The sequence below is a fragment of the Myotis lucifugus genome, unplaced genomic scaffold (assembly GCF_000147115.1).
Source record: "Myotis lucifugus unplaced genomic scaffold, Myoluc2.0 scaffold_167, whole genome shotgun sequence".
Taxonomy (NCBI): Eukaryota; Metazoa; Chordata; class Mammalia; order Chiroptera; family Vespertilionidae; genus Myotis; species Myotis lucifugus.
In genome coordinates this window covers 934,775-953,942 of record NW_005871215.1, presented here as the reverse complement: position 1 = coordinate 953,942, position 19,168 = coordinate 934,775, and the positions used below count along the sequence as shown (strand labels likewise).

The window sequence follows — 19,168 nt, the reverse complement described above, 5'->3', positions numbered from 1 at the left end:
TCAGTCATTTGGTCGTCCCTCACTAACCCCCCTGCCGGCCTGGTCACCCCATGCAGCCTGCTTGTTCAGTCGTTTGGTCGTCCCTTCACTAACTCCTCTGCCGGCCTGGTCATAGGCAGCCATCTTGTGAGAGTTAATTTGCATATTACCTCTTTATTATGTAGGATAGAGGTCTGATGCACAAAATTCGTGCAAGGGGCTTGACCCTCACAGCTCCAGCTTCATCTGGAAAGTCATCCCGTCCGGATAGTCATTCTGCTGTTCAGTCTAATTAGCACATTGGCCTTTTATTAAATAGGATGTGTGAGTATATTATTATTGTTATTACATTACCACTTTACAGATAACATACAGGAGGCATGAAAAGTGTAGGTGCCTTTCCCAAGATTGTACAGCTAGAGAGTGGCAGAGCTGTGACTTGAATATGCATCTGTCTGGAAACTCTGCTCTTATTTGCTCTTATTCACTGTGCAGTTGTCGTCCCTCATACATGGTCTTGCTTTCCATGGTTTCAATTATCCATGGTCAACCATGCTCTGAAAATATTAAGTGGAAAATTTCAGAAATAAACAATTAATAGGTTTGTTTTTTTTGATTTTTTACAGAGAGGAAGGGAGAGGGATAGAGAGTTAGAAACATCGATGAGAGAGAAACATCAATCAGCTGCCTCCTGCACACCCCAAACTGGGGATGTGCCTGCAACCAAGGTACACGCCCCTGACCAGAATCAAACCTGGGACCTCTCAGTTTGCAGGCCGATGCTCATCCACTGAGCCAAACCGGTTAGGGCACAATTCCTAATTTTAAATTGCATGTTGTTCTGAATAGTGTGATGAATTCTTGCTCAGACTTGCTCTATCCCAACCAGGATGCTAATCATTCCTTTGTCCAGTGTATCCAAGCTCTACATACAGTCAATAACATATTCTGAGAGAAAGATCACTTTTACATAACTGTTATTATACTGTATTATTATAATTGTTCTATTTTATTATTATTGTTAATCTATTTCTGTGCCTAATTTATAAATTAAATTTTATCATAGGTATGTATGTGTTAAAGAAAAAAACAAGAACAACCAGTTCCCCAATCGCATACTTTGTGCTAAAAGTTCATAATACTGTCAATATAAGAAACATCCAAACCTGTAGAGAATTTTTTTTGTTTTTGTTTGTGAACCAGTTTTAATAAGCCAATTTATAATGAGGGTGGGGAGCAGGGGATGAGGAGAAGTTGAAAAGAGAATATCTTGAAACATAACAACATAGTGCCCCTGAAGGGATTCTTTTATTTGAGCATGTGCACACATGTACACAATCTTTCTGTGTGAAAGCAAGAATTACAACAAATGCAAAATTAAGGATTCTGTGGCTGATATGATTACCCTATTGTATACATGTACAGTTCCTTTTTTAAAAGAAAAATGCCCACAACCGTTCTGTTTTTTTGACAGTGATAAAATAATAGCTTTAGTAGAGAATTTTTATGTGTTTAATTGAGCCAAACTGAAGACATTTGCCAGGGAACAAGATCTCAAGTACTCTAGAGAGTAACAGTTTTGCAGGCTCTTTTACGCATTTGAAATTAAGGAAGGAACATAAAGAAGGTTACATGAAGGTGCGAGAAAAGAAGGTAGGGATTGGATTACAGGATAGTTAAGATTAGGTCCTCTCTTCTTTTTTTAAAAAAATATTTTTTTATTGACTTTAGAGAGGAAGGGAGAGGAAGAGAGGGATAGAAACATCAATGATGAGAGAGAATCATTGATTGGCTGCTTACTGCACACCCCCCACAAGGGATTGAGCCTGCAACTGGGGCATGTGCCAGAACAGGAATTGAACCGTGACCCCTTTCCTGGTTCATAGATTGACTCTCAACCACTGAATCACACTGGCTGGGCAAGATTATGTGCTCTCTTGAAGGTGCTTATGGTTTATTTCAAACGTGTGTTAACTACATGCACAGAAACAATGGACAGAGTTTGCTAAGGCAAAGGTAAACCTGATTACTTACAATGACCGGCCCAGTTAAAAATTTATGATCAGCTCACCTTTTGAAGTTATTTTTCATAGAACTTTCTTTTTTTTGTTCTCAATACCAAATCTAGATTTTTTTAAAAAAACATATTTTATTGATTTTTCACAGAGAGGAAGGGAGAGGGATAGAGAGTTAGAAACATCGATGAGTGAGAAACATCGATCAGCTGCCTCCTGCACACTCCCCACTGGAGATGTGCCCGCAACCAAGGTACATGCCCTTGACCGGAATCGAACCTGGGACCCTTGAGTCCGCAGGCCGACGCTCTATCTGCTGAGCCAAACCGGTCAGGGCCCAAATCTAGATTTAATACCTGATCTAAATGTCATTTCAACCTCTCCCAGAAATGTAATCTTAATCAACCAGTCTTGAATTTTCTGGTATTCTGTCACTGTGGGCCCTCTCTATCCCCCTTAGAAAGAAAACAAAATCTGCATGATACAAACCCTTCTGTTCTCTCCCTCCAAAGAAAAGGTGACCTGCAGGCCTGGTCACCCCCAACTGCCCTCCCCTTATAGGTGTCTTCAGAAGAGTTATCATATGATTTACAGCTGGACCAAAAGTCATCTTTTTCTTTTTTCTTTCTCTTTTCCCTTGCCTCACCCTTCTTCTTATAAAAACCTTTCATTTTGTACAAACCTTGGAGTATCCTTTTGTTGCTGGATGGGATGCTGCCCAATTCATTGAATTTCTTAAGTAAAAGCCAATAAGATCTTCAAATTTGCTCAGTTGAAATTTTTTAAACATATGTACAGAAATAACATAGTATATATAGAGTTTGGTACTATCTGTGGTTTCAGGCATCTGCTGGGGGTCTGGGACAGTTTCCCTGGTAGGTAACAGGGAGCTACTGTAGTCTCGAGGTTGATCTACAATCTCTATCAAAATATCAGCTGGATTTTGGGTAAAAATGGACAAGCTGATCTCAAAATCCAAAGGAAAACGCAAGCAATCCCAAGTAGCCAAAACATCTTGAAAAAGAAGAAAAAATATTACAGGACTCATATTTTCCCAAGTTCAAAACTTACTACAAAGCTACAGTAAATAAGACCAGGTGTTACCGGTTCAAGATAGACATATAGATCAGTGGAATGGATTGGTATCCAGAAATAAACTTACATTTATGGTTAATTGACTCTTGAATAGGGTGCTGTGATTTTGTAATTTATGATAAGAAATACATATTTGGTCTTTATCCATGTTCCTGGCACAGAGTTTCTAAAATCCTTGGGACTTTTTAAGTAAGAAGAGAAATAAAGCTGTCTTTTGTTATGCATAAAAGATATGGGCTTGTCAGGGTAAGCAGCCCTGTGATTAGAGGATTGGGACATTCAGTTCTTCCCCCTTTTGGGAGGGGAGAGGGGCCAGGAGATCGACTTGGTCACTAATGGCCAGTGATTTAATCCGTCATGCCTACGTGATGAAGCCGCCATAACAATCCATGAGCCATGGGCCTCAGAGAGTGGATTGGTAAACAAGAACACTACAGGCGCCGGCAGTGTGCGGCACCCCAGGCCACACTGCGGCAGGTCTCCTGTGCTCAGGACCTTTCAGGACCCTGCTCTTGGTATCTATCTGGCTGTTCATTCATATATTTTAATATCCTTTGCAATACATGGGTAATCTAGTAAGTGGACTGGTTTCCTGAATTCTGCAAACCCCTCTAGCAAATTAATCTAACCCAAGCAAGGGGTCATGGGAATTTATAACCCGTAGTCAAAAGCATAAGGAACAACCTGGACTTGTGATTGGCCTCTGTAATGGGGGAGGGTGGGTAGGGTGTAGTTTTGTGGGCCTGAACCCTTAACCTATGGGATCTGATGGTAACTTCAGGCAGACAGTGTCAGAATTGGATTACATTGTAGGACACCGGGCTGATGTTGCAGAGTTCTTTGATATGGGAACCCTCCCCCTACCCCCCTCCCGACACACACACCTGGTCACCGAAATTTTCATTGTCAGTAGTGCTATGAGTGGAGGAAAGAAACAAACAGGAGAGTTTTTCTTCTTTGCATGTATCAAGACAATTCATTGGGGAATTAATAGTTTCTTCAACAAACATTGTTGGGACAACTGGGGATTTATACACTAAAATGATGAATTTGGACTCTTACATCATGCATACATATTATAAATATTAACTCAAAGTGATCATACATGTAAATGTAAGAGATAAAATTATAAAACTCTTGGGAGAAAATCTGATCATGGGTCAGATAGCATAAATGATAAAAAAAGATTGAAAACTTGAACTTCATAAGAACTGAAATTTTTTTTTTTGCTGCAAATAATATAATCAAGTAAGTGAAAAAAACAACTCACAAAGTGGGAGAAATATTTGCAAACCATATATCCAGTAAGGTACTTGAACCTAGAATACAAAAATAACTTCTATAACTCAATAACAAAAAGACAAATAACCAAATTTGAAATAAACAAAGGACTTATACATTGATCCAAAAAACAAATGACCAAGAAACAATAAAAAGATTCTCAACATCATTAGTTATAAGGAAAATGGAAATAAAAACCACAGTGAGCTAATACTTCACAACCTTTCAGATGGCCACCATCAAAATAACGGAAAATGACAAATGTTGTTCAAGAGGTGGAGAAATTTGAACCCTCATTTATTACTGATAGTAATGTAAAATGGTGCAGCCACTTTGGAAAACAGGAGGGAAGCTCATCAAATTGTAAACCAAAATTAATTTTAAACTTTAACAAAGAATAGAAGGCATTTATTTGAGCAAAAAGGAGCAGCAGCCCAGCACATTTAGGTAACAACCTAAATTGTGTTCCACCAAGATGAAGGGGAAGCATCTTTTATAGCAAAAGTTCCCCCCACCCCCGGGGTTCTTAATGAGGTACATTGTATGTAAATGAGGTATCCAAATTGTGCAGTTCTGATTGGGCCAATCTGTCTGTTGGTGGATAGATGAAGCCAGAGTTTCCTTCCCTGCAGTTGTTGACTCAAATGATGTAAACAAGCAGGGCATAGTGCAAAAGCCCAGAGTTCAGTCAGAGGTTCTTCCTAGTTGTACAGAGTATGTAACAAGCCCCTACCAGTAAATGGCCACTAGGCTCTTATTAGTTACAAAATTTTGGCCCTCAGTTGACCAGAGGCAGTCCTTTTTAGCAGGTAAATTTCTTCTTGGATTCACATCAAATGAATCTTTCTTCTTAGCGTCCACATGTTAAACAAAGAGTTATCATATGATTTACAGCTGCACTCTCAGGTGTGTATGTAAGTGAAATAAAAACATGCCAACACAAAAAGTTGTTCACAGTGGTATTAATCCTCAAAAAGAGGAAACATCGTAAATTTCCAATAACTGATGAATGGATACATATGGTATATCCATGCAATGGAATATTATTTGCCAATAAAAAGAAATGAGGTACTGATATGTGCTGTAAAATTGATGAACCTTGAAAATATTATGCCAAGTAAAAGGAGCCAATCACAAAAGACCACATATTGTATACTAGAGGCCCAGCGCGCGAAACACGCGAGATCCAGACCTGCTGTGCTGGTGGGACCCCAGACCCGCCCTGCTTGAGCTGCGGGACCCTAGACCTGCCCTGTGCAAACCATGGGCCCCCAGACCTGCCCTGTGTGAGCCACAGGCCCCTCCTCTGCTGTGCCAGCCCCACCGGCACTGTGTGAGCCCCACCTCACTGCGCAAGCCAGGAGTCCCGGCCCATGAGAGGTGCTCCATGCACCTCCTGGTGACCGATTGTTTAGTCGTTCCACTGTTATGGCGTCATGACCACAGGCCTTTTACGATATAGATTTCCATTTATATGAAAAGTCCAGAATGGGCAATTCTACAGAAATAGAAAATAAATCCACTAATCAGTGGTTGCCTATGACTGAGGTAGGTGGGAGTGGGATGGTTTGGGGGAGAAATAGAGAATGACTGGTAATGGGTATGGAGTTTCTTTTTTGTTTTGTTTTGTTAATCCTCATCCAAGGATACTTTTTCATTAATTTTTAGAGAGAGTGGAAGAGAGAAGAAAAGATAGAGAGAAACATCAATGTGAAAGAAACATATCGATTGGTTGCCTCCTGCAAGAGCCCCAACCAGGGCCTGAGCCAGGGAAGAGCCTGCAACCAATGTATGTGCCCTTGACCAGAATTGAACCTGGGACCCTTTTGTCCTTAGGCTGATGCTCTCTCCACTGAGCCAAACAGGCTAGGGTATGGAGTTTCTTTATAGTGTGACAAAAATATTCTAAAATGAATATTATAAAAAACATTGAATTGTACACTTTTAAATGGGTGAATTTTATTGCATGTAATATGTATCTCAATAAAAATGTTAAGAGAAGAGTAAGCCAGTGCCTAGCATATGGTAAGAATTTAATAAATTTAAACTATGACATTTAAAAAATGTGTCAAGCACAAGTCTTTGAACAGTTTGCTATGTCTCTATAGTGGTGACGTATTGGGTTGTGTAAAAAATGACTGGAAGTCTGAAAACATAGGGAAAGGGTGGTGACAATGTTAGAAAGAAGTCCTCTGGCAAGTAAGCTAATTTGGAGATGGAGGAAAAATAGGAATTTCTTTGGGGGCATGTTGAATGTTCAAGTGGAAATGTCTCCTGAAGAGTAATAAAAAAAATAAATGGATTTTATCCTCAGAACAGGATAATTTGGGAAAAACAAATATGAAATCTTCTGGCTACTGTGATAAGCAAGAGAGAGTTTTTTTTTCTAATGAGCTTGGGTGAGTTGATTAATATAACATTATATGTAGTGAAGTGATATAGATTGGGTAGTAATGGTTAAGTAATTTTAAAAAGTAAACTGGTTATTAAAAATGGTCTCTTATAGGTGTCTTCAGAAGACATATTCTTCACAACTCCCATCCCTCAGTGTCATTCTCATATTCACGAACGAAGCTCTGTCCATTATACAACGGGCCATCACCAGCATCATCAACCGGACCCCCTCTCGATTGTTAAAGGAGATCATCTTGGTGGATGATTTTAGCTCAAACGGTGAGCTACTCAATCAAGGGATAGCAGTAAAATGACCATTTATCTACTGTGGTAGGTTGGAAAGGGGTTTTAGCTTAGAGTTTAGGACACTTTGGGCTCCTCATATAGGAAGAAGAAAGGGTTCATTTATTGATCCCAATTTGCAATGGGCACATTACTCTTCACAAAGTCAAGACAGAGGATCATCATCTCAATTACACAGATGAGGAAACGAAGACACAGTGAACACATAGTGTGCCCAAATTGCGTGGCCAGTCAGTGGTGGAGCTGAGCCAGGCCCAGGATTGTGTGACTCCAAAGCCACCTGTGCCCTGTGCATGCTCCATGAGAGAGTCCCGAGGGAGGGAGGTGGAGTCCAAAGGAGGATCTCAGACACCAAGGTTGAATTTAAGTCATTCCTTATGAGGAAAAAAAAATCTTTCTAGGTAGTTAAGCCCAGAGAAAAGATGAGAGTTGGATGCTGAGACTCTTTAAAGTGACATTGCTCCCTCCTCACCCTGGTCTAACTCCACCCCCCCCCCCCCATGCCCCCTACAAGGAGGACACATGGAGAACTGGGAGATAGTGGGTAGACATGAGTCCTCATTTTCTGGGGTTTCAGAATCCAAGTTCCTCCTTTACAAGCTCTACTAGAGGCCTGGTGCATGAAATTTGTGCACGGAAGTGTGATGTGTCCCTCAGCTCAGCCTGCACCCTCTCCAATCTGGGACTCCTCGAGGGATGTCCGACTGCTGGCTCCCAACTGCTTGCCTGCCTGCCTACCTGATTGCCCCTAACTGCTTCTGCCTGCCAGCCTGATCACCCCCTAACCACTCCCCTGCCAGTCTGATTGACGCCTAACTGCTCCGCTGCCAGCCCAATTGCCCCTCACTGCCCTCCCCTGCTGGCATGGTCACCCCTAACTGTCCTCCCCTGCAGGCCTGGTCACCCCCAACTTCCCTCCCTTGCTGGCCCAGTCACCCCTAACTGCCCTCCCTTGCCAGCCTGGTCGCCCCTAACTGCCCTCCCCTGAAGGCCTGGTCCCCTCCAACTGCCCTCCCCTGCAGGCCTGGTCACCCCTAACTGCTCTCCTCTGCTGGCCTGATCTCCCACAACTGCCCTGCCCTGCCAGCCATCTTGTGGTGGCCATCTTGTGCGCACATGGGGCTGGCCATCTTTGACCACATGGGGCCGTCATCTTGTGTGTTGGAGTGATGGTCAATTTGCATATTACCTTTTTATTATATAGGATGTCCTTGAGTAACTTAACTTGTCCTTGTTACTACTTTCTTATTTGCAAAACATGGATGTTGATGAGAATAACTATCTCATAGACCAGGGGTGGGCAAACTTTTTGACTTGAGGACCACAATGGGTTCTTAAACTGGACCGGAGGGCCGGAACAAAAGTATGGATGGAGTGTTTGTGTGAACTAATATAAATTCAAAGTAAACATCATTACATAAAAGGGTATGGTCTTTTTTTTTTTTAGTTTTATTCATTTCAAACAGGCCGGATCTGGCCCGCAGGCCGTAGTTTGCCCACAGCTGTCATAGACTATAATGAGAATTAAGTGAGATAATAATGGTAGCTAACACTGTTCTAAACACCTTACATATGTTAACTATTTTAACCATTACAAAAATCCTATGGGGAAGGAGCTTCTTCTTTGCTCAGTTCACAAAAATACAAAAAACTAAGGCATAATCTGGTCAAGGAACTTGGCCAACACAACTGGTAAATGATGGAATTGAGATTTGACCACAACTTCAGCATCTTAGAGCCCTAGCTCTAGCCACTGTTTTTATTGATATAATACATGGATTATGAATAGCATTTAGCATATAGTAACCTCTCAGCAAGTGTTAGCTCTTAGTTTTATTAATTTTGGGCACTTAGTAAAAGAAACTAGAATCACGTCACAAACCCAGAGATTTGGGCTAGCAATTAGGAGGAAATTCCGAATAGTAAGGACTGTAAAATGGCAGCCCATGAGGGGAAGAGTCCTCCCTTTCTGAGGATCTTTAAGTACCAGACAGGTTACTGTAGCTTCAAATTAAGGGCTGTTTCACCAGAGGAGAAGAGACAAATGACCTCTTAAACCTTCATTTTTGGATTTCCAGACACTAAAAATACTCTTTTTAATGTTGTTTGTTTTTTTAAAATATATTTTTATTGATTTCAGAGAGGAAAAGGGAGAGAGAAAGATAGACATGTCAATGATAAGAGAGAATCATTGATAGGCTGCCTCTTGCACGTCCCCTACTGGGGATCAAGCCTGCAACCTGGACATATGCCCTTGGCCAGAATCAAACCCAAGACCCTTCAGTCCGCAGGCCGACATTCTACTCACTGAGCCAAACCAGCTAGATATCTTTTTCATGTTTTAAATACCTTCCTCTCTTGTCCTTCCAATATAACTGCACACACACACACACAAAAAAAACACAAGGCGTTACAATTCCCAAGCAAAATTCCACCAGAAAAAAAGAAAAGAGAATGGCTGACTTCATTCATTTCAGGAAATGGAGGTCAATAGCCACTTGTATACCTGAATTTCAAGCAAGAAATAGGAATGTAATTAGAAAGACCTCTGTTCTGGACACCTGAGAAGACCTGGCTCCACTCCTTGGCTCTCTGAGATGACCTGAGGCAAGTCAAGTCATCTCACCTTGCTGGGACTCAGCTTCTTCATGGGACAAATTCAGGGGCTATGGTAGAGGGACTCTGAAGGTATATTGTTCTATGAAAAAAAAATCAATGATTCTGTAAGTCTACATTCCATGAGGAACAGATAAGAAATAATTCAAGACTTTTTCATGTGGACCAATGAAATTAAAGATACAAAATTACAAACATAGGGTAGACACATAACATAGTCCTTGTTTGTTCCATTGTGCCCCCATCATATAATGCATCCTCTCACTTGAGTTGAGAGTTCATTTGTGTTTTCCACAGAGATAATTTTTTGGATGGGCACAGAAGAGGGAATTGTTAGTCGTTCTTTGTTGTCACTGGGACAGGAATCAATTTCTCTCTCATTAACCATGGAAACATCAGCTAGTTTGGGCCTACACGGAACAGAACTCAAAAATCTGTTTTGTGCTACACTGAGAAAAATAATTGACAGTCTCTACCATGCATGCCACAAGATAAACTTATTATTCATGTGACTGTGAGGGTAAGTTACTCAGCTACATTATGCCCCATTTCCTCATCTGTAACATGGGAGAAATAACACTGCCTTTCTGATAGGACCTTTCTGGGGGTTAAATAACACTTGTAATGTCCTCAGAACAGGGCTTGTTCCCAATAAATGCTAGCCGGTGTTGTAATCCTTGTTTATCTCAGTATAATTTGTCGTACAATTGAAATGCCACAACCTGGTATTAGAGGAGTGTCCCCTTCCTTTATTTCCCTAGATGTAAAGCTTAATTTGCATCAGGTCAAGTGTTTCATGTCAACAGAAACTAATCTAAGTTTTCAGAAATTATATTAATGTAGGTGGAACCCTGTATTTTCTCTCCAATTTTAGGCAAATTCCACAATCAACAACTACTTATTGAGTTTCTACCATGTGCCAGGCATTATGCATGGAAGAGAATGTCAGTAATTTCAAGAAGTTCCCATTTTAAGTGATGAGGCAAGACAAACCTATGAAAAGACACCTCGATGTATGAAAAGTAGTGTGTCAAACTGAGTGAGCTGTCAGTGAGTGTAAGAAATCCCAGAGAAGTAATTGGGATGACTTAGGGAGGCTTCCCGGAGGAAAGGGTCTTGGGTTGGGACTTGAAAGCTTGCTAGGATTTGAAAAGGCAAAGAAAACAAAGGAAGACCGACTGGCTCTGGTGGGGTTACATAGGGAGTAGAGGAAAAAAACAAAACAAAAAGATGTGAGCAAAGATACAGAAGCCAGAAGCACCCTGAGCTGACCAGCCTGAAATAAAGAGTCTTTTGGGGGTTGGAGTAGGGGGAGTATCAATGGGAAAGCAAGACTGAGAAGGAAACATAAGTTTACTTTAGAAGATCCATTGAGGGTCTTTAATTCTTATGTTGGACTATAGGCATTATTTCTGAAAGGGTGAATAGAAATCTACAGCTCATAGGACTTTGGAATTGGAAGGGTACTGACGTTATCCAGCCTTCTCTAAGTTTTGGAAACAGAATTCCCCAAATGGGAAGTGACACAGAATTAGATAGTGAGGGAGCCCAAATTATAATCTAGATATCCAGAGTCTCTAGCAACCCCTTCTTTTCTTTTATTCCTCCTCCCCCACTATTTTGGTTCCCAAGTTTAATTCAAGAACTCATGCAAAATATGCCAGATAAATGAATTTTGGTCCTCATTTTTCTCCTCCTCTTCATCCTGGTTTATCTGGAACTAATGTAATTCCTAACTCTCTTTGCCACATGCAACCAATCTCATAGATTATTCTCCAAATATTTTTTGTGAGATATTTCAAATATCTCTTTAAAAAAGAACCTCAGGCCCTAGCCGGTTTTGCTCAGTGGATAGAGTGTCAGCCTGTGGACTGAAGGGTCCCAGGTTTGATTCCGGTCAAGGGCACATGTCCGGGTTGTAGGCTTGATCCCCGGTGTTCTGTGTGCAGGAGGCAACTGATCTATGATTCTCTCTCATCATTGATGTTTCTATCTCCCTCTTCCTCTCCTGCCTCTCTGAGATCAATAAAAATATGTGTGTGTTTTTTTTAAAGAACCTCAGAAACTATGGCAATCTTGCTCTTGCTCCTTTCAATAGTTGCAATCCTTCACTGAGAGTCACAGCTTTTCTATTCACTTTTTCTTTCTTGAAGAAATTGTTCAAAATTTGCAGTAGTCATGATTCCACGTCCCACAGGGTGGGTGAAGACAAAGGTGAACTCCAGAGCCTGCTTCTTTGTTTGTTTTTGTCCTGCTTTCCTACAAGCTTTCCCACAGATGCCGTGGTGGCAGCAGAAGCAGAAAAAAAATGTGTCAACCCCTTCTGATTACTTTCTAAAATTAGTGACAGAGTGAATTTAGTGAATTTCAACCTTTTATTTTTTTTCAGTAGGAGCAAACAGCCTTCAGGTCCATTGGCTCTCTTTAACACCTTCAATTACCGATTCATCATCCTGGAGTACAATAGGGAAAGTCCTAAAATGGGTATGATTTTAGTACCATAGTCATGTCGTTATTGATTCCAGGTCCTGACCACTCCAGGATTCACAAATCTAATCTTCTTCTGAGAAAGGAATCAGAAAGAATCGAATCTCTTGGCCACTGGGGGGTGTGAATAGGGGAGAGGAGATGGAGGGAAATCTTGATAAATCCAGCCATTACATACATAGTCCTTGAGGCAGCATGGCATGGTGGTTAAATACAACACGGGCTCACACTCAGGTATGCCACTTACTTGATGTGTGATTTAAACAAGTTTCTTAACCTCTCTGTGCTTCAGTTTTTTCATCTGTAAAGTGGGGATACTGGAAGTGCCTTCCTCATAGGATTTTTTGAGAATTAAATGAATTAATATTATCAGGGAGTCATTTGGTTAGATATTTTAAACATTGCTTAGTGATTTGTATGTAAGTTGTCTTCATACGTATGAGAAAGTCAACTAGTAGGCTTACCCAAAGAACAAATGCATAGATAGGCTTTATAAAAGAGAGGAGAAAGAGAGAGAAAGAAAACTATAAGCAATCTTGGAATAGTGAATGTTGTTTGCATAATTTGGGGGATATACTCATTAGCTGGAAGTTAGAAAAGGCATTAGTTGGGCATTCTGTCCCAGTTGGTCCTTGAGTAGGCCAAGTAGAAATAGCTAACACAAGACAAAACAATTTCAGTTGATTATGCATTCTTTAGAAAAACCTTGAGTGTTTAGTTGTGGAGAAGATGTTGTGAGCTGTCTCTGCAATGTCTGACCATCAATATTTCTATCATAGTTAGATCAGGTCTGTCCTACTCATTCTTTTTTTAAGGCATATTATTTATTTATCTATTTATTTTTAATCCTCACCCAAGGATATTTTTTTCCATTGATTTTTAGAGAGAGTGGAAGGGAGAGAAAGAGACAGAGAGAAACACTGCTGTGAGAGAGAGACACATTGACTGAATGTCTCCTGCAGGGTCAGGAGCCTGCAACTGAGGTACCTGCCCTTGACCAGAATCAAACCCGGGTCCCTTCAGTTCACAGGCCGATGCTCTATCCACTGAGCCAAACTAGCTAGGACTGTCCTATTCATTCTTGTTAAAAAATTTCAGTATACATAAACCTGGTATAACAGTGTCTGGCACATAGTAAGCAATTTCTAAGGCAGTTTAACTTTGAGGGAAAAGAGATTAGAATGGTGCTATTAAGACTGAGGATGGAATAGAGAGGAAGGTGGGTGCAGGGGAAACAGTCAAGGTTGTAGAATCGCACATCCTAACCTGGAGATAGTTCAACCACTACTAACTATAGAATAGTATTACATTTCTGTACCAAACTGATCATTACATTCAGAATTTCTTTAAGTGTGTATTTTTTTTTGGCAGAAGAACTAAAGGCAAACTTGGATGAGCTTATTAAGCTTTACAACCAGAAGTATCCAGGACTACTGAAAATAGTGCGGCATACCAAGAGACAAGGTCTTGCTCAAGCCCGCAACACTGGCAGGGAAGCGGCCACAGCTGAAGTGGTAGCCATCCTGGATGCTCATATTGAAGTGAACGCTGGGTGGTAAGGCTCCAGATGGTTTCTTCTTCTGAAAAAAGGGAGAAAGGACATATTGTAATGCTGAATACAAGACAGGATAGTGTGGAAATGGGGAAAGCCTACATCAGACCTTAAACACAGGGAAGCTACAAAGACAGGATGCTTTTACTCGAGGATTTTGGTTGGCTAAGGATAGTGCTGGAGCAAAAACAATGGGCTTGGCATATTGACATTGCACCCAACCCTGACTTTACCAAATACTTTGGGACTTTGTATATACATCTCTTCATCTAACTTGATATTCATGCTCTTATCTATAAAATTGAAGAGATTGCCTTTTGGTAATTCCTAAGGTTTTTCCCAGCCCTGAAATTACATGACATAAAGAGAGCTGTGTTCTTTGGAGAAAATGGAGAATCAGATAGTAAAGAGTTATCATTTTGGAAACAGGGTGACCCAAAGGTAATGTAAATTCAGGAATACTGATGGTCCTGGTTCACAGTAGCTCGGGGGTAGTATTTGGGTCCTAATTTCAAATATGCTTTTGACATGGGTCAGCTGCTAGCATCCCAGCTATACCAAAAGCTGAAGAACTTTCCTGGACTCTGGAGCGTTCCTCTCACCATCAAGCTCAGTCTAAATGAAGAAGGTGCTTAATGTCAGGGCAAGACATTAATGAAGAAGGCGCTTGATGCTTGGGGCACCTTTGTCTGCTTGCTCCTGCTGCTTACCCACACACCTAACCTGGGTTTGTTACACATCCTTTTTCTAGGGCGGAGCCCATCTTGGCCCGGATTCAGGAAGACCACACTGTGATTGTGTCTCCTGTGTTTGACAAAATTCACTTTGACACCTTTGAACTAGAAAAGTATGGATTGGCAGTTGATGGGTTTAACTGGGAACTGTGGTGCCGTTATGATTCACTGCCAAAGGCCTGGATTGATCTGAATGATGTCACCGCTCCAGTGAAGTAAGTCGGAGAGGTCTCAGGAACGTGGTTAGCACATGGGAAGTCAGGAATGAATGGGGTGTGATGGTAGTAATGGAAGAAGGGTGAAAAGAATGAAGGACAGGGAATAAAAATAAAAAACGCTGATCCCAGATAAGAAATCACAGACACTTTGGATTATTTGAGGGCTTTCAAGCAAAATAAAGCAAATGTTTTAGAAAACATTTGGGCCATTTAAAGCATTTATCAGGCTATGAAGTAGGAATATCCAGATGAAAAAGAGGTACTTTTAATAGACCTTGAGAAGAGTCATGACAACACAGAGGGTGAGGGAAAGTTACACACACTTAGTTCAGCTAGAGGGCTTAAGGAAACCCTACGGATAAGAGGTTTGGGTGGAGTTTCAAAGGCCAAACCATCACTGTGTTTCCTACTGCTCCCCTCCCTCCTAACCCACTCATTATGGAGAGGTTAGTAACTTCTCTTGCTTTGTGTTCCACAGGAGTCCTTCCATCATGGGCATCCTGGCAGCCAACAGGCTCTTCCTGGGAAAGATCGGGTCTGTGGATGGTGGAATGCTGGTCTATGGAGGAGAGAATGTGGAACTTAGTCTGCGGGTGGGTACATTTCCGTTCTTCTTATGGGACAAAGCAGAGGAGAAATAATAGGAGGGTAGGAGTAGTGTCTCTGGAATCCTGAAACAAGGCTGAATGTCAATGGTTCAAGAGGTGGACAAATCCTCATGTTTGTAGGTCACTAGAGAAAGGCACGAGGACTTCAGGAGTGGAGTCTTGTTGATGTAGGTCTATATAATCTGGGACATATCGGAGGAAAGGGTAAAACTGAGGCTCAGCAGATGGTGTCCCCCCTTGTCTTGAGGAATCCAGGCATTTTCCAAACATCTAGAATCAAACAACTCTGTGGCAGACAGCTTTCTATAAGACCAAAGAGAAACTGGGTAGAGGGTCCAGGGGATACAGATGTGTGGACAGCTGAATGGACAGCTAGAACAGCTGACATGATGGCATAGGTCATGCTGAGATGTAGTTTAGTCTAGGACAAATAGCCAATGATGGATTGTACAGCAATAAAATTCTCGAACCAATTCTCATTCTGACCAACTTCCTGTGCACTGGCTACTCAGCAATGATGCCTCTTCTCTGCTCCAGCTTGACTTTGATGGGGTGGCTCTGAAGGCTTCAGTTTGGAACTAGTGCATTATTTTTTCTGTCCTATTAAATTTGTCAAAGTACATCTTATGGTCAAGCCCAAAGTCAAGGGGTGGGGTGTATCTTCTGTCTACAATGAAGTGATGGAGAACTGGGGCCAATAAGTTCAACACATCACAATCAGTTTGGAATAGGTCTCATGCAAATCTTAATTCCAAACCCTACTTTTCCACTAGAAAGTTTGTGTTATCCTGGCCAGATACAAACTCCCTAAGCCATACCTGCTGCACCAAGAACCTAGCATGGTGAGTGACATATGGCTTACACTTGATAATGAGTTTATAATAAAAAAAATAATAAGGATGTCAGGATGGTATTGTAAAAAATGCTGGACCTAGGTTCTAATCCTGGCTCTGCTAATTCCCCATTTCTATAAAATGCTCACCCCCGCAACTCCCAGCTCCAAAATTCTGTGCCTGAGTCCAGGTGACCTCTGGCCCATTGTGTTTTCTGGAGGAACAAGATAATTTCCTATATAAAGCTTATTTTGTCCTACTCCCTTCAGTTTCTTTCCAATTGAGACTGAAGACCACATATTGAACCCAGTTAGGACCCAATCAAGATCCCACATTTATGTGTTAACAAATAAACTTTGAGTCCCTGTCTGGGTTTTCCATTAAGCCACAACCATTCTCTAGCAGAGAGAATTATTATTTTTTTGCCTGGTGGTCTTGATCAGTATTTCCTCTTATGAAATGGAGAGAAGTGTCCTTTTTTTTTTAAACTATCTAATAAGAACAATTGTGCAGTTAAAATGTAATAAATAATTTGAAATGTTTTATGAAGATATGAATTAGAATTCTTATTTGGCTTTTGGGACAGAGGCCAAAATAATAGCGGTTTAAATAAGATAGAAATTAATTTTTTTCTTCCATGACTGTTTGAACATAAGTGGTTCAGGATTGAGATGGCAGCTCCAGAGTGATGGGGACCAAGACTCTCCCATCTTGTGGTTCTGCCTCACTCAATATCACATCCATATCCTAGTTAGCAGGAAGAGAAAGTAGGGAAAGAGAGAGTATGCTATTCCTCTTTTTTATGAGTTCTACCTGCAAGTTGTGTATATTGTATTTCATTGGCCAGCACTGGTCAGATGGTCATACCTATATGCAGTCAAGGTGTTGTCCAGGGCTGGGTTCTCAGCTAGGACTGACTGAAGAAGGATCTGCTTCTAGGCTCATGTTGGTATTGGCAACATTCAGCTCCTTGAAGTCTTCCAGACTGAGGAGGCATTCAGGTTTTGGCTGTCTATCAAACAGCCACCCTTAGTTTCTTGCACTCTTCATGTGGTGGCTCACAACTTGGTGGCTTGCTTCTTCTAGCTCAGTGGTTCCCCACCTTCCTAATGCCGCGACCCTTTAAATCAGTTCCTCATGTTGCGATGACCCCCAACCATAAAATTATTTTCGTTGCTACTTCATAACTGTAATTTTGCTACTGTTATGAATCGTAATGTAAATATCTGATATGCAGGATGTATTTTCATTGTTCGCAACCCACAGGTTGAGAACCGCTGCTGGATGGACACTATAATCTTATGTAATGTAATCACACACATGTAATCGTGTACATACCTTTGCCATATTCTACTGGTTAGAAGAAGATCACAAACCCACACTCAAGGGGAGGGGAGTGAGGAAGGGTGTGAAGATGAGGGGGCAGGGATCATGTGGACCACCTGTGGTCTGTTCATCACATTGCATAATATCTGGCATGCAGGTCCAGGAGGGGTCATAGGACACTAACTCCAGTGTGATTAGCTCAGGGCTTGGTGCTCCTCGGGACATTTGCACTTTTCTTGAGGATAAGTGAGCAGGGACAGACTGCCAGGACCTTCGCAGTGGGGTTCAGGATTCTAGGAGGGGCTGACAAATGAAAATGCTATACAAGAAATATGAATTTAGAAGGCATTGGGGGCCAGGTGGAGCCTGTTTCTTGAAGAGACACACTGAAACTGGGTCCCATCTGCTTTTATTCAGTTTTAGATACACATCTTGCCCTCAGTAAAGCACAGCAAACAGGTAGCAGACAGACCGTCTCTAAGGTCAATAAAGATCAGTAAAGATCAGTAAGGTCCAGTAAACATTTACTTGGAGACTATCGAGCCACCACTATCTCAACACAAACAATCGGTGCTTAGCGTCAACCCTGCTAATGCTCAAGATCCATCGGCCTTCTGCGTTCCTTGGTGCACTCTCATGACAGTATTGGCAAATGGTGGCTTCCCGCAACAGACCTTCCTTTGGTTTTGTTCGGGAGGATTTCCTAAAGTGGGTAGGATTTCTGGAACTGTCTGAATGACAGGAGAGAAGAAGTTTGGTAAACTTCTAAGGAGGATTGTTTTAGATAAGTAGTTTGGGAGGTAACATAAAGATGGGAGTGGGAGGACTGAATTTATGTTCTTTAAAAAATGGCTCCAAAATATTGGTCTCTGTGCATCAGTAAGCAATGGTATTTATTAGCTGTGGCACCAAGACTGTCCAGATGATTTTTCCCGCTTCTCTTGCAGGTGTGGCAGTGTGGGGGGAGAATTGAGGTCTTGCCCTGCTCCCGGATTGCTCACATAGAGAGAAATCACAAGCCCTATGCCTTGGATCTGACTCCTGCTATGAAGCGCAATGCTCTCAGAGTGGCCGAAATCTGGATGGATGAGTACAAATACATGGTCTACTTGGCCTGGAACATACCACTCCAGGTTTGTCATGGCATTGAATAGGACCAGGAGGAGGAGGTGGTGGTAGTGGTGGGAAATAGGAAGGGATACAGCAAAAGTGTCATCCCAGCCCTAAAGAATAAGGGTAACATCCAGATGGTGTGATGATGATGACACAACATTTATGTAGTAAGACTATGTTCCAGACTCTTTAATTATCACAACATACTTAGAGCATAGGTTTTATTTTTAATTTTATGTATTTTTAAAATTTTCTATTGCAGTTGACATTCAATGTTATATTAGTTTCAGGTGTATATCATAATGCTTAGGCACTTATATAACTTATCAAGTGTTCCCTGTGATAAGTCTAATGCTCACCTGGCACAGTACATAGTTATTACAATATTCCCTATGCTGCACTTTACATTCCTGTGATTAATTTGTAACTCCCAATTTTTACTTCTTAATCCCTTCACTCTTTACACATAGCTCCCAAACCCCCTAACATCTGGCAACTATCAGTTTGTTCTCTATATCTATGAGTTTATTTCTGTTTTATTTGTTTATTTATTTTGTTTTTTATTTTCCACATAGAAGTGAAATAATGTGATATTTGCCTTTCTCTGTCTGACT

At 41.3% G+C, this 19,168-nt stretch overlaps 1 protein-coding gene across 2 annotated transcripts in view; it reads left to right on the top strand.

The window, feature by feature from the left end:
• Positions 1–19,168, top strand: part of GALNT8 (polypeptide N-acetylgalactosaminyltransferase 8) — a 63,705-nt gene that overhangs the window by 24,341 nt on the left and 20,196 nt on the right. For both annotated transcript variants that reach the window (XR_002831032.1, XM_006096092.3), the window contains exons 3-7: positions 6,877–7,043; positions 13,542–13,725; positions 14,474–14,671; positions 15,153–15,267; positions 18,389–18,574. Coding sequence is in view for 1 of the 2 variants with exons in the window: in XM_006096092.3 (XP_006096154.1) it covers positions 6,877–7,043; positions 13,542–13,725; positions 14,474–14,671; positions 15,153–15,267; positions 18,389–18,574 (850 nt within the window). In the remaining variant the exon portion in view is untranslated. The remainder of the gene's footprint in view (positions 1–6,876; positions 7,044–13,541; positions 13,726–14,473; positions 14,672–15,152; positions 15,268–18,388; positions 18,575–19,168) is intronic.